The 15,259-nt window shown below is 36.8% G+C and overlaps 1 protein-coding gene across 6 annotated transcripts in view; it reads right to left on the reverse strand.

The window, feature by feature from the left end:
* The window catches only part of SCEL (sciellin), a 69,853-nt gene that overhangs the window by 35,319 nt on the left and 19,275 nt on the right, over nucleotides 1-15,259 (reverse strand). For 4 of the 6 annotated variants that reach the window (XM_017725809.1, XM_017725808.1, XM_017725807.1 and 1 more), the window contains exons 2-6: nucleotides 12,869-13,057; nucleotides 6,713-6,788; nucleotides 2,935-3,052; nucleotides 2,253-2,315; nucleotides 1,877-1,948 (exon numbers count right to left, since the gene is read on the reverse strand). In XM_017725809.1, the coding sequence (XP_017581298.1) occupies nucleotides 1,877-1,948; nucleotides 2,253-2,315; nucleotides 2,935-3,052; nucleotides 6,713-6,755 (296 nt within the window). In that variant the 5' untranslated portion in view covers nucleotides 6,756-6,788; nucleotides 12,869-13,057. The remainder of the gene's footprint in view (nucleotides 1-1,876; nucleotides 1,949-2,252; nucleotides 2,316-2,934; nucleotides 3,053-6,712; nucleotides 6,789-12,868; nucleotides 13,058-15,259) is intronic. The other 2 variants (XM_017725806.1, XM_017725805.1) reach the window with 2 other exon arrangements.

Genomic DNA, 15,259 nt, shown 5'->3' on the forward strand with positions numbered 1-15,259 from the left:
CTTGACTGCAGCTTCCTCACTGTGGTAATTTCAAGGCAGAAGCATCATTATTCACTCCCTTTATGGCATGTTCCGCATTAGTTTTCAGAAGTCTATATTTACACCTAAATTCCTTTTTTGGTATACTCTGTCATCAGTTGCATATTAAGAACCCTTTATGTTAGATATTTGTGTATATGAAAACACAAAGATAGTCAGCTTACAACCTCAAATAATTCAGATACTTTAGTATCTCAGCATAAACCAAAAAGATATCAAGTACAAAAAACCAGTGTTCCTCAGTGACACTGTAGAAACTGGAATTGTCCTGTGACTTCTAAATTAGTAATCAGGGTTTGAGGCATGAAAATCAAATTTTAAAATTGTTTTGAAGTGAGTGGCCATGTGAGTAAGCGTGACATAGCTGATATATGCTACTTGAATTTCCAAAAAGCTTCATAGAAGTCTGCTTTAAGAGCTCTTAAGTAAACTGATCTCCCATGGGTAATAGAGAAATAACTGCTTAAAATGTAGGAAACAAAAGTTTGAAATAAATGGCAAGTTTCCAAAGTGGAAGGAGAGATATGTACAAGACCTATGTTCTTCCATGTGTTCATGAATTATCTGGAAAAGAGGAGAGTGAGATGAAGTTGCTTGCCAATGCTATAACTTAATGGTAGCCAAAACAAATGGCAAAGCTTTTCAGAAGTCATCTGCTAACATGTCAGATTTCTAAAATGGCAGATGACATTCACTTTTCTTAGATGCAAAGTAATGCCTGCCAAGAGAAACAATTGATCTCTGAACCAGCAATTATCACACGGAAAAGAAATCTTGGAATTATATAGATAATGTTGTGAAAATTAAAACTCAATTCTTAGCAGGACTCAAAAGAGCAAACTCAATGTTATGAAGTACAAGGGGAAGAATTGCAAATGAAATAGAAATCATTGTTATTACTCCTCTGTGTACATACAAGGTGTGCACCCATCTTAAATAGCTACATGGAGATTTCGATTCCCAGACCAAAAAGACTAATATAGAAACAGAAAATATACAGAGAAGAGCAACAGGTGAATTGAAGTTATAGAGTGGCTTCCTCATGATGATTGAACAAATACAGCAGCATTCACTGGCTGTCGGATAGGCAGGGTGATGATAGTGCACAGGTCTCTAGCCTATTCTTTTTCAAACTCCTGCGGAGAAAGTACATTTTATGTAACAATTTTGCATTGTTTCTTACAAGAGAAGTAAGGATCATGAAATGAAATAGCACAGTGCTAAAACCCAACTAAACAAAGTGCACTTTTCCCACAGTGTGCGTTTAAGTGCTGGCTCTCACAGCCTCAGCATGTTCTGGATAGCAGATGTTAATGGTGGCTGGATTTTGAAGATGCAACACAAAGAATCTGCAAACACAAGCATGGTCATGTCTTCACCCAGCAAAGGTCAAGGCTGAACAGAACATTCAAATTAAGCACCTGTATGACAACCACGACTCCAATATTGGTACTGATCACAGTATTTGCAAAGAACTATGGGTTTAGCCATGTTGTGCTTAGCTGTTGGAGAGAATGACTTTGGTTTTGAGTTTGAAAAGGAGGAAATTGGGGAGGAGTGGTTATCATCTGTGGAAAGATACTTACATTTATGAGGAAAGGAATATACAGAAACAGGTACAAAAAAAGAAGATGATATCAAAAGAACCTTTTCTCAAATCATATTTTCATTTGTCTCATTGAAAATTCATGCAAAAATCATTCAAAGTCTTTTACTTAGATGCTTAATGAATACAAAAACTTTAAAAAAACACTGACTTCATTCATGCTTTCATTTTTAAGACCTCTCACAGGTATGACAATCACAACACACAATACATCCAGAAAAAAAGCCCTACCTGTCCAAGGTGGTATCAGATCTGTATCGTCCAAGTACAGCTTTCTGATCTTCCTTTTCATTTGTGCTACTGCTGGAATAAAAAATTTAGAAATGCCACTTTGGTTACTGGTTATATTAAAAAACTCATCATTAATAAAACAGCATTTATGTCTCAGATAAAGTATCATACAGGGTTTTAGACCATCCAGGTGTCAACAGATCTAACCCTGGATCCACTGCAGTGATCAATTATTGACACTGGAGTCTGATTTACAGTGAAAATATGAATAGACTAAAACTGAACAAAGCAAGCTCTTGCTATATACAGGATATAGTAAAAGGATACCAAGTTTTCTTTGGTATCATTAGAAAGGCGTACAGATACTCTACCATACCTGTGTAGGCTATCTTGGGATTTGTATTGGTTAAGGACAGCCCTTCCGTAGTTTTCATCAGCACTTCAAGCAAAAGAAAAACAGTGAGTGTTAAAAAGAGATCACTTTTTCTTGGCAAAAGATTTCTGTCTTCAATCAGATTTCACAGCTGTCCACTACCACTGTAATTGCACCAGCTGCAGAACTCTGCAGTAGAAGACTCCAGACATTTTGCAGTAAGAATTATCTCTTCCTACATGCTGCTCATGGGCCAGATAATGATAACATAGTCTCAAGACATAGTTTCTGCTGTAATTTAAGTCCTAGTTTACATTAAATTTAAACTGATTCTGACTTAAGCTCCTTAAAAGAACTTGCCCAGATTTATAATCTTCTTGCTTATAAAAAGTCAGATCATAGTCTTGCAACCTAGATACGTGAAATGTGCGATTTTACTTGTAGAGCAAAACCTTATCAAATACTCAGCACTCAAAAGTCCCAATGAAAAACAGTCAGTGAATATTCAGCAAACTAATACTTCCAAAAGGCAACCAATACCTCATCAAGATAAATAAATAAGAGTTATTTGATTGAATTCCCCTAGTTCTGGTTGATACCATCCATGCAAAAGTAGATGCTCCATGCAAAGGTACATGGCATACTGAACTAAATATGGAAGAAATGCATTTCATATTTTTCTTACCTTTCCTCCTCAGGCCTCTTCTTTATCCAGCTGTTATCTTGCAAAAGGGTCCGTCGTTTATTAATATCATGAGTAGCCTGTTGTCTGCTTTTAATTGCAACAGAGGGGCTCTTCTTATCTGCAAATGCAGAGAAATGTTGTGAAAATTAACATGTGGAAAAACTTTGGAAACCTAAAGTACTATTACATAGGTTGAAATACATAAAAGTTTAATACAGATTGAATTTTCAGTTATCATAACCTGTTTAGTGCAGATTGCTTCTTAAAAAGGTTGTGGCTTCAACTTTGAAGGGCCTGCAGAAGCCCAGCATAGTAAACTAAATTCAGTTTCATCCTTAATATTAAACTGCTTTGCCTATTTCTAATGAAAACACATATCACAGATCTGATAAAGGAATTATGAAATTTGCATACCACAGTAATCCCAGGAAAGTCAAACTAATGAATCCTGACACCAAATTTCCTGGGGTGTTGTCTGTGGGTTTTGTATTTGCAGATGCGTGACAAGATGCAAATTTTGAAGGAAGGCTAATCTTGAGTTGACCACATGGCTCTCCAATTACAACCAGCCCAAAATATGTGGATTTTCATGTTTCACAAAGAGTCAGACTCCCTCTAAAGCTTTTTCCTGAAAGGCTAAATGAACGGAATTTCTCTTCTAGTCAGTTACTTAGTTTTACGGAACTTTAATAAAAGCAATATCTTTAAGATTTATACCTTTACATCAAATTTAACTAAAATTGGTGTATGGTTTCAAAGGTTGTTGGGAGAGACAGACTGACATGCTGAACAAACACTTATTTACTTCTGAAAACATCCTAAAATATCATTGTCCAACAAGGCTGATATTTAGTGTACTAGGGAAGTAACAATATGATTTTCACTTGATTTCGGAGAATATGGATTCTTCCCTGTATTAGAAAGCTGACATTTATCTCCTTTGGTTTGTTTCATGAGGATTTTGGCCCTTTTTGCTAGCAAAAATATGCAACGACTATTGTTCAGTATTCTCAGTTTACCTGAGTTTCATATCATCAGCTTATTTGAGGTGAGAAGAAATATTGATGTGATATTTTAACATGACCTATTAAAATGAAAAGCTAGAAGTTCAGAGCAAATATGAATTCCATTTTTTAATTTCTATATTTGCCCCAAATTTTATCCAGAGAAGAGAAGGTGAAAAATTAAATATGTAAAATCCTTGTTAATACAACCAATTAATCAAAAAAATTGAAAAATACAGAGGATCTTGTGTTTTCCTCTAAAGACCCTCACCATTTTCTCCATTAATTCCTCACACTCTGAAGATTCACGCAAAAGGAGACACCAAATTTCAGGAGACATCACTATCTGGTGTGCAGTAATTAGACTGTAAAAATTGTGTGTAGAAAGAACACGCTCCACAGAAAACACATTCAGTCAGTAATACGTCATTAGTCAGAGCTGTGTTTTGGAATTCTGCTCTGATTTATAAGAAAATGTACTTCTTGCTTTTAATACAAGAACTTCACCCATAGTGATAACATTAAAAAATGACAAATGGCTACAGTGAGTGGAAGACCAAATCATAATAGAGCACCAAAACATTTATCTTAAGCGACAATGGCCAAGAGTGAATTTTTAAATACATTTTTCTTGTAAAAGTAGACACTGATGTGCAAAGATAAAATTCAGTCTAAGAATGTATATGTATCTGTCTGTAATTCAAACTGTGCCTGTTTCAATTCCCTATACTGCCAAGTGAAAGAGAAGGAATGAAAGGTTTGGACTCATCACTGACGTTTGCCTAGTTGCAAATGTTCTCTGGTTCTGTGTTGGACTTGCTCTCTCCAAGACTGAGGTGCTAGAAAAGTGATAAATGTTTTAGAAGCCATGGCTGTGATAGCACGCATGTGTGCTTCCATCTTTTGGCCTTGATGCCCAGGTTTGCCTTTCTTCTTTTTAAGCAGCATAGATCCAGCCATTTGACAAATGACCAGGGACATGAAAAATGTTGCTTGTAAGAATGAGCTGACTTTCATGGTAGATTAACAAAAACTAATCTATCCTCACTGCATGACTTCTGCATCAGCCTGTTCACTGCCTATTGAGCTAGCTCTTCTCTTAAAAATATTTATTCAAATCTGACTTTAAAGACTTCTTAAAAAAAAATGAAGGCATCCCAGGCTTGTCTGAATAGCTCCAGTGGTTCATTAGATTATCTATTAAAATAAACACTTCTTGCAAACTGAAAAGAGGAAAGACCTTCACCACTTTAAACAATAACTTTGTCTCATGGTCACTGTCAAGAATGGAGATAATTTCAATTAGAAAACAAGACTATATAAACTGCATTTTCTCTAAAAATGTGTACCTTTTCTCATTTCTCATAAATATTTAAAGATTTTTAATTTGGTACAATTATTTGTGTTGCTAAAAAAAAAACAAAGGAAAAGTTAGTTTTTCAGAAGTAGGAAAAACGTGAGCTCAAGTTTATGCATGCCAAAGAGAAAGCTTCTCTTCAGCAAGGATACTTGATGGCAGCTAAAGGGGGGGAAATTATTCCAGCATTTTTTTCATCCTAATAGTTTTAGCCAAAGATGCTTTCAACTGTCTGCAACATATTTTACTCTCTGCTCTACTATCAGCCATTACCTCCTCTGAATCTTGAAGAAAAATTCTTCAGTAATATGAACATCACATAAGCATTTCTGTATAATCAAGAAGTACTTGGTATATATCCAACTATTAAAATTAACTGTACATGTGCCATATTGTCTTTTTTACCAATAGTACTTTAGGAAAACTGATATCACCTACCCAAAAATCACTTGGATTTCTCAGATATCATGGTTTTTTAAACTGCTAAGTGCAAAGAAGGTCTCATGAAACCTCTTATAAAGGTGGTAGACAAGGAATAGATATTGTTTTCTTCTCAAGAAACATTGCAAGCACTCTGCTAATGCCTGAGGCCCTGGGCTTGCAGAAGAGTACTCGTTTCTGGCCTATGAATTTTCTCCCAAGCTTCAGCTAAAAAATTAAACATAGATCTGATACAACAGATTAGGTCACATGAGCACAGGCAGATGCAGCTCATCCCTGTCTCAATTTGACAATAAAAATTTATGTCCTCAATACAGCAGAGCCAAGCAGCTCCCTGAAGTAGCAACACCAATTTTGTAAGCCTGGTATATCCCACCCAAACCAGGTCCTCATGCATCTCAAAAACCTTTCAGTCTATAGAAATATTTTTGAGGTTCAGGGAAATGGAAAATTTCATCATGTTTCTAGTTTGCCTCTGGACATTTCTCTGTACAGAAAGCAAATTCCAGCAGTCCTCTAGTTTTATTTCTCTAGAGGAGCAAACCATCCCATCAGACAATGACTAAACAGCTTTTCTCTCCCCTTCCCCCATTCTAGATTTCCTCAATTTCTCCTCATTTTCCCTGCGCAAGTCAAAGAGACGGCGCTGAGACCAGTGGATCTTCCCACTGCCCTTGCAGCCCCTTGCTCCTGTGAGTTCTCCATGACAACCACACCACCTTGCCCCGCACCACCCAGCTCCCCACTCGACCACACTCCGCTGCCCAGTGGGATGTTCTGGCCTGAATCCCTGCCAGCCCCATTTTGTGCACAACACCAATAGTTTGGCATCTGAAACGGGTCGCAGTGGCCCGAATCACCCTCCTCCCCTGTGAGGGAGCTGTGCCAGGGCCATGGCGAGGCCTGGACAGGAGGGAGGCCGTGCCTCAGCCTCCAAGTGCCCCGGGAGCAGGAAATGGAGGAGACTCAGTATTACCGCTTTGATTAGGAGACTGTTTTCGTATGCTGAAGGCTGACATTTGCTCTGTAGGATGTTGTCCTTCTGCGGGAATCTAAAAGAAAACGTGACAAAAAAAGGAAGTGAGGGTTGACAGCGATACCAGGAATCAGCCCCAAAGACAGGTCAAGTTTGTTGTCCGCTTCAATCGCCTCCTTGCACAAGTTTAGCCTGACAGGGTGGAATGGCTTAGGGCCAGCAGCAGCCCTTCTCAGGCCGAATCTGGGGCACGGTGGTGGCTTTTGCCTGCCCTGCCTTGTCACACTGCCCCTTCCCTGTTGGGAGCTCTTCCAAGAACACTTGGTGTGGTAAGAGCCTTCAGCGGGCAAGACAGAGTACTGAAGAATGGGTTGAGGTGATGAGCTTAACAGGGAGATGGTATCAGTCCCTGGCACAGCACCTGGAGCACAGGTGAACTCATCCAGCCCTGCTTCTTGGTCTCACGGATTGTGGCCAGCAGATATCACAGGGGGTCAAGACAGAAGCAGTTCTGCTGCTCTGCAACAGTTTTCCAGTCACTGACTTCTTCCCTTACCTCAAATCAGGTTAAAAGCCTCCAAGACTGATAATTAAAAAAAAAATTTATTATTTGGGACTTGAGCCACTCAAAAGATTTCATGTTTTGCTTTGAAACTGGATTGTGAATACCAGCTTTCCTAGAGAAAGCATCAAGCAGAACATAATGACATTTTGATGACAGAAAATTCTCCCTTAAGTTAAAAAAAGCCCCAAATGCTAACATTGACTTAAGAGTTTGGCCAAAACTGACCCTCTTTAGCAAATGGATTCCTTCTTGTAAAGCAGCATTTTCCAAGAAAACAATGTTGTGCTGGAAAGCTCACAACCAGTTCCACTGTCAGGATGCTAAAATTTACAGAAGCACCAGAAAACTGTTTCTGTGACAGAAGCAGTCCTTAAAAATCAGAAACATTCCTGGTTCTCTGGATGACACAGAGAACATTTTTTTCTTTTTGCAGACGTAAAGTGTATTGCTCACACACCTAAAATAGAGTAGATTGACACTGGAGCTTGTGGCTCTTTCTTTACTGATGGAAAGTGAAGATGATTTTGGACTCTGGCAAAAGCTTAAGAATAATGCTTATACTGACAATAAAACATTGTGGATGCCACAGAGGATTGCACTAGAGCAGATTTTTCTTTTCTATGCTTTTACTGCCAAACAATTACTAAAAAAAGCTTATGATGTTAAAAACACAAACAAACAAAAAATTTCCAACACACCCCCCCAAAAAAAAAACCAAAAAAAGGCACCCAAAAAACACCCCAACACTAACAAACAAGCAAACAAACAAAAAGAAGCAGTAACCCAAAATCTGGATGTAAATAACTACAGATTTTTTAGAAAGTAAAAATATAAATACAAAACTAATATTGGAGTCCAAAAGTCTGCATGTATCTTAAGCAGTTGTGAAATTCCAAATATTCATTAGAGTTTAAAATTCTGGCATTTTGAAAGGCTCCTACCCTCATTCCTTTTTTTTTTTTACCTTAGTTGTTGGTATCAAGCAGGCATTGGCACAGTGTGTGTAGAAAACATGTGACTGCTGGAGCTGGTTCCCACACAATAAAAATATGCTTGGGGCTATGGTGAGCCTTAGTTATTTTGCAATAGGTTATAAAATACCTTTTAAAAATACTTATATAAGCTTTTAAGCATATGTGAACTGAATTCCCTAGAAACTGTTCAGCTAGGTTATCAAGCAATCCTGATATTGAAATTTTCCTGAACTCCATCATCCCAGGATGATAGAGAGGTCTCTGATTTACTTTTTCAGCTTAGGTACAGCTGGACATCTGATGTAGTCAGTCCCAGGATGATCGAAGGTTTGATATTTCAGTACATTTTACAAGCACTGGGAACTGGCACTTCTTCATCTCAAGAAGAAGTAGTAGTTTGTATAAAAGGATTTTGCATTTATTTTCTATTAAGTACTTCTAAAGCCATTTGCTAAGGGAAATGAATCATAAAACTTTGAAAAAGGAGACTTCTTTTGTGAAAATTAAACCAAATAAAAAGTGACTATAAAGAGGTTTGCAACTCCTCTTGTATCTATGAGAGGGTCCAGCAAGTGTGCTTCTTTCATCCTCAAACATTTAATTAAAACTGTGTTTTTTCTCATCCTATATTCATTTTTTAATGTTTTTAGGGCAAAAAATATTTCTGTTGCACATGTGTAGAGCATTCAGAATAAACTGCTGCATAGTCTCCCAACGCAAAAGTAATATGCCTAAGTAAATATTAGAAACAGGTACACTCCCTTTTACAATCAGCACTGAAAATGTGCCAGGGATTCCGAAATTTTAAACCCAGGCATTTTAGTCCTACAAAACACTGCCATTTTGTCCTTAAGGCTTGCTTCTTGCCTCTGAGCTTTCAAGTTGCATATTGAAGATTAATTCATTAAAATTTAAAATGCAAATTTAAAAAAAAAAATCTTACTTTAACCTGTAGCACAGACAATCGAGAATCATCAGAGTAAGATTTAAATTTTAGGATCTTAGAAATGAAACGAATCTTGCATAAAGAGGCAGAATACAGCTCATCAAAGCATTTTTACTAGGTCTTCCCTAGTGTGAACCGTGTGTGTATCTGTGTATTTGAAAAGGGGAGTGGACAAGAGATTATGAGGATCACATTAGTTTAAAAATATCAGCTCATAAAGATCTGGAACTGTCACATTATTCACACAGGTCAGTGAACACTCATCTTCAGACCATAGGGAGATAAAAAATGTTTTTAACTTGGCAAATGAAATTGTGCGAAGCAGAGTTAGAGCTTTCTATACTATGCTGTAGTAATAGTAAATTATGTTCAGACATTCTTAGTAAGATCTCAACCACTGAAGCAAAACAACTCAGCTGGAATGCAAAACAAAAACAAACAGGAATGCAACTCCAGTGTAATTTGAATTTAAAAACAGCGTCAGGAAACTCTAAGCAAAAATTAAAACTGCCCTGGCCAGTCCAGTGAGCAGCTCCCAAATGGTTTTAAGACATGCCAGTCCTAGATTCAGACCCTCAAACATTCTGGGGGAAATCCAAACATAATCCCAAAGAAATTCAGAAAAAAACTTCAGACATGACTTCAGGGAAAGTCAGAAGTCCATCTAATTTCTTGCCAGTCCATCTGGCAAGCAATTACTCCAAAAGCAGCACAAGTCTCCAACACTGTTTTCATCACAGATACCTATATTTACACATCTACATCTCCTTTTCATCTCCTGTAGTGACTGATCAGCAGTCTCAGGCCTGCCTTAAATTCTGAAAGCCAGACCTTCTAGTTTTCAGATCATCTGAACACACCCATTCCTCCATCAGTCCTTTCGCCTTCCTTCTCCTGCTCTTGGCTGTAGCTGTCTATGTGATTAGGCTTCACACATATGCATTGCTGTATTTAAAAAAATACATAATAATAGAAGTATTTCCTGTAAGGTTCATGTTTTCCTCATCAGACTGAACTAGTTCCAACCAAAAAACATCTTTGTGCTTTGGCTTGAAGCTATGACAGTGATTAGGACCTTATTAATAACTAGTCAGTTGATATGTATTTTTCTTTTAATAAGCAATATTAATTTACACAGCTTAGAGGCAGGAGGCCTCTGCATTATCATCACACTGTATAATAAGGAATTCAACATAGTAAATGTTGAAGGAGTGTCGAGAGAGATACACCTTCTTCTCTTAAAAGTCAAAATATTTGTTTTTATGCTGAGCTTTTTTATATAAAGCATTGCGAAATGCAAATGCCTAAAATGTCAAATTTCCTGCTATTATTAATGAACTGGGTGACACAAAAAGTGGTAGCTGAACAACTGATTTTAAAAAAGGAATGTTTCAGAATTTTCCTGTCATCCAACTTCTTGTGGTGTATTGCTAAACCAGCCTGAATTGTAGAGAAGTTGCTGAGATTGGTATGTCCACATGAAACACCAGCTGGAACAAACAGGTTTCATATGTGGCTCTACACAGCCACAGCTTGCTGGCTACTGTTTGCTACATGTCCTTCAAGTTTCAGCTTTTTGAAAGCATCTAATATTTGCCATGTGAAAAAGAAAATAGGTTTATACTTTGTTCTTTCTTTATCCTAAATACGAAGCTTGCCACCAAAATTTCATCTTCTTGAAGAACTGTTCTGCTCTGAAGTAAGATGAATAGTCAGTATTTTGTGAGTAACCAGAGCTCAAATTTTAGAATTATTCCATTAGAACTGAAGATTTACTTCAGCTCTACTTTTTGTTTTGTAACTCTTAATGTTAATTCTATATGTGGCTTATCTTTCATTTAGGTGAGCTGAATGTAGGTAACATGACGGTTTGAAGAAAAGCACATTTGGTTTTAATCACAGTTAGGAAACACACAACAGTATCTCCCTGCTTTCAGTTAACAACTTTCAAGTCAGCAAACTTCATTATTTTCTCCATCATTTCTCTTGAATATAGTAAGTGTGAGCAAGCAACTGAGTAAAGTAATTCTGACTCGATACAGGATAAAGATTTCCAAGCCCTGTAACTAAGGCACCAGGGACACACATCATTGCAGCTGTTCTTCTAGACAGGCACCTGTAAGTGTGTGAGGTAAAATCTTTCTGGTTTGGAAGTCAATACCAATTTTTCTGTTGTCCATATCCATCCTTTCAATCCTCAGACAACAATAGTGCTGTGACTGGGCTGTCAGATGGGCCTACCTATACTTACACGCAAATAAGAATTTATTGATTGTAGATAAAGGCTGTTTTGCAAATCACCACCACATTTTTTGCAAATCACCACCACTGTTTTGCAAATCACCACCAGTCAGAACCATTCAAGGCTGTACAATCCTTCACACATCCAAACTTGTTATTACAGACAAGAATATGATCTCTTCAAATAGCCTTAAAGATCCTTTCTGTCAGGTGCAGATCTATATGTATAACTACAAGTAACATGATTCTGTTTGTTTGGCAATTAGTTAGTATTTTTGTCCTTTTATTGAAAACTACATTTAAAAATTACTACATTTATTTTACAGACATTAAAGAATCACAGAAATATGTTCCTAGACAGATTTTTTTTTTCCAAGAGTTACATATCAGAGCAATAGACATATAATACATTTATGAACTTCTGGAAATAATACCTTGTGTTTAAATGAATATTTTACTCTACTGTTTTGCCCACAGAATTAATAACACAGAAAATAGTTCAGACAGAAAACAGAAATAACGTGTATTTCTGTAAAAGAGAAAATAGGCAAGGTAGGACTAGAAAACACATGAATGTATGACAGCAATCATTCATGTATTTGTAGCTGAAAGAGCTCTCAAAACTGGTTTTTCAAGATGTGGGCGGAGGAGATTCTGTTTTGAAAGAAGCTTTGGAACTGTCACTAATGTAAAATCAGCTAAGTCACAATCCAAATTTGTGTGTATTTTCAAATTAGAAATACGTGATCAGTTTTAAATGCTAGGGTTTTTTTCAATAGAGTGTAGAAAAGGGGGTGATAATTTTAATTTTCTTTATTCAGCTCTGTCATTCAATTCACTCGATCTCTGATGAACAACCCTTCCTGTTTATACATGGGTTCAGGTCATTGTATAGGTAAGTCCTTGTATTAAAGTAGAATGGGTATTTTTGCAAAGGTGAAAATTAAAGGAAACTGTTGTTTTGGGGTTTTTTTCCAAAGTAATAAACTTAAAGAAAATTCAAGAAAATAAGAAAGGAGCAAATACTCATTAATTTGGGATAAAAATTCCAAATAAAGAAAATAAATAAACAATAAAATGAATCAAAGAGCAAAAATTACATTAAAACAGCCATTCATGAAAAGTGGTCTGAACAGTGAGTTTATCAACAGCAAATTATCACTAGAATAAAATACAATTAGGAATATAATATAAACAATGAAGAAATTAAGATGGCATTGACAGAAGTCGTCAGAAATGTCCAGGGACTCTAAACACCTAAACTGTAAAATTTTCAGAGCTGCAATTTCATAGTAAAGTTCTCCATACTTCTTGAAAATCAGATCCTTTGAAGTGGCATCATAAACTGGACATTAAGAAATCACAGAACGTCTGAAAATGTAGGAGCTTCCCTCCATGGTATATAAAACCAGAACAATAAACGTCCTTACCCAGGTATGGTAGAAGTCAGTGTCCTAGCGTGGCTCAGTGTGGTTAGTCAACCTGGAGGAAGCACAATCAAAGCAGACTGAGAGCTGAACTGTTCTTCCCCATCCAGCTGCCTGAAAAGTAAGGAGGTTTCTCCTTCAGAAGCTGAGTCACTTAAGGAGGAGGTAGGAGGTGTGGAAAAGGGTGGCACCCTGTAGAAATACCAGATCAATTAAGAGAACGGGTGAGTTGTTATCTTTCTGTGCTTGCTGTTCTTTTCAAGTGCAGTAGGGTTGGGTTTCACAAAATGAACTGCCTTCACAGACCTTGAAACAGAAAACCAAGCAATTACCATTTGGAAAAATATACTACAGTCATTTGGATTTTCTACTGAAATACGTGTTGCAGAGATATAGGGCTGCCTCTCAGTTACAGAGTTGCAGGTATTTACATGGGCAAACACGAAGTAACGTCATATTTCAACAGAGAAAAGTTCTGCAGAAGTGTTAAGTCGGGAACACACACTGGGATCTGATCTGCATTAAATATTTTCACCATTTGAGTATATAGGCAGAGGCAAAAGATCTGGGGGGAAATCCCTCCCACAGGAGATTTTGTTGCAAGTCTCTCTTATCTCTGCGCATTTGCATTCTCTGTCAGTACTGCCAGCAATAAACAAAGGAGGGGAGAACTTGTGTTCACTTTTCTTTCTTTAAAATGGCTGCAAATAAGTTTGTCTATAGGCTAAGAGCTGCCTTACTATTAGTAAATACAGGAGTATGAAATCTATACTTTTCTTATAGCAATACTGTATACAGCTCCATGCTTCTGTTTAAGATACAGAAGCTGGTTTTAATGTATCTTATACAAGTCCACCTTATTTTATATTTGGGGAACTTTTGTAATGAAATGTGTAAGAGGTCATTTAGCAAGATGCTGGGCAACCTTGTCTTTTGTGAAAATTAAGAATTTCTTTGAACGCAAACAAAGCAAACTGACATGAATTAACTTAGTAATAATCTGTATTTTTGTTGATGTTTACATTTTCATAGGCGTGGTACTTAGTAGCATGAAGCTATTCTCTACCCATCGGTTCTATCTGATAAAATACAGCTGACGAAGCAGAGCAGCAAAGAAAATACCACGTATAAACTATTAAGTACCACAAATCTCAGCATTAAGGAATACAAGAAAGCAAACACTTCTAGATTTTGTACATCTCAAATTCTGTGTCTCTTAAAGTCAAAAATACTTACAGCAGTCCTGTGACTTTCAGGTACTACGTGTTTATCTTAAAAGAAGAAACTTTTGTGAATACATCTCTTTACAGACATATTGAGAATTTAGTTGCCTCTCATATGAAACAGATGTCTTTCTTTCCTCATAAGAAATGAAGAACTAGCATTAAATGGGAATTAGCTTTAAAAAATCTACATACATTTTAACTTGAAGTGGACATCTAGCTTTGATTTATAATAACACCTGAGATTAGGAATATTTTGTTTTTTGAAACATTTTTCTTTCACAATTCAGGTGTTATATGGTATGAATTTGTTGTTGTTTTACGTTCAATCAGACAAGTTCCACTTCTAAATCAGAGATACGCTTGTCTCACAGCACTGCCTTCTTTAGCCAAAGTGTTTGAGAAACACAAATAGAGATGCAAACAATACAGTCTGGAGAAATTAAATTGGTATTTTCCTGTAGTTATGGCCTTTGAACACAGAAAAGAAACTATGGGGCAGAGCAAGCCAGTTCTGCTACCCAAAATAAGCCCAAGGCTTATTCTAAGGCAGTCCTTGCTGAGGCTTTGGCGTCTGGTGTGACAGAATAGACAGTCTACAGGAAAATGCATACATGTGGAATTCCAGCAGTGGTACTGACCTCAGCCTAGGAATAAAGCAGGCCAGCTGTCTTTTAGTGACTGGTCTGCAACAACCAGTATATTCATTGGTTGGTGAATTTTTGGTGTTAGCTATGCTGATTACTTAATTTTTCAAAGCTGGAAAAAAACATTTAAACTCTTTTTAGACTAAAGCAAATCTGACTTACTACTAAACATTCTGTCTCATTTTCTGTATTGTAACCACATGCAAGCATTGTTCATAATGAATAAAGAATATATGATGCAGTGCTGTGTATCAGAAATCAAACAGTTTCAGCATAAACATGTTTCATACAGTGAAAATGACCCATAACTATTTTCCATGAAAAAACTTCCCATACTCTGAAGAAATTCAGCTTTCAGAAATTCAGAGGAACTCAGACTTTGCCTCTGGATCTCAGTATAACAAGTAACACAAATCCAGCAATGGTCAGAGTGTGTGAACTGTTCTGCTGTCAGGTTTCAGCTTTCTTGTAATTCTCTAGTATAAGGTCCGTATTTAATTGAAGGAAGAACAGAAGTGAAATAT

The sequence above is a fragment of the Corvus brachyrhynchos genome, unplaced genomic scaffold, assembly GCF_000691975.1.
Source record: "Corvus brachyrhynchos isolate BGI_N302 unplaced genomic scaffold, ASM69197v1 scaffold121, whole genome shotgun sequence".
Classification (NCBI taxonomy): Eukaryota; Metazoa; Chordata; class Aves; order Passeriformes; family Corvidae; genus Corvus; species Corvus brachyrhynchos.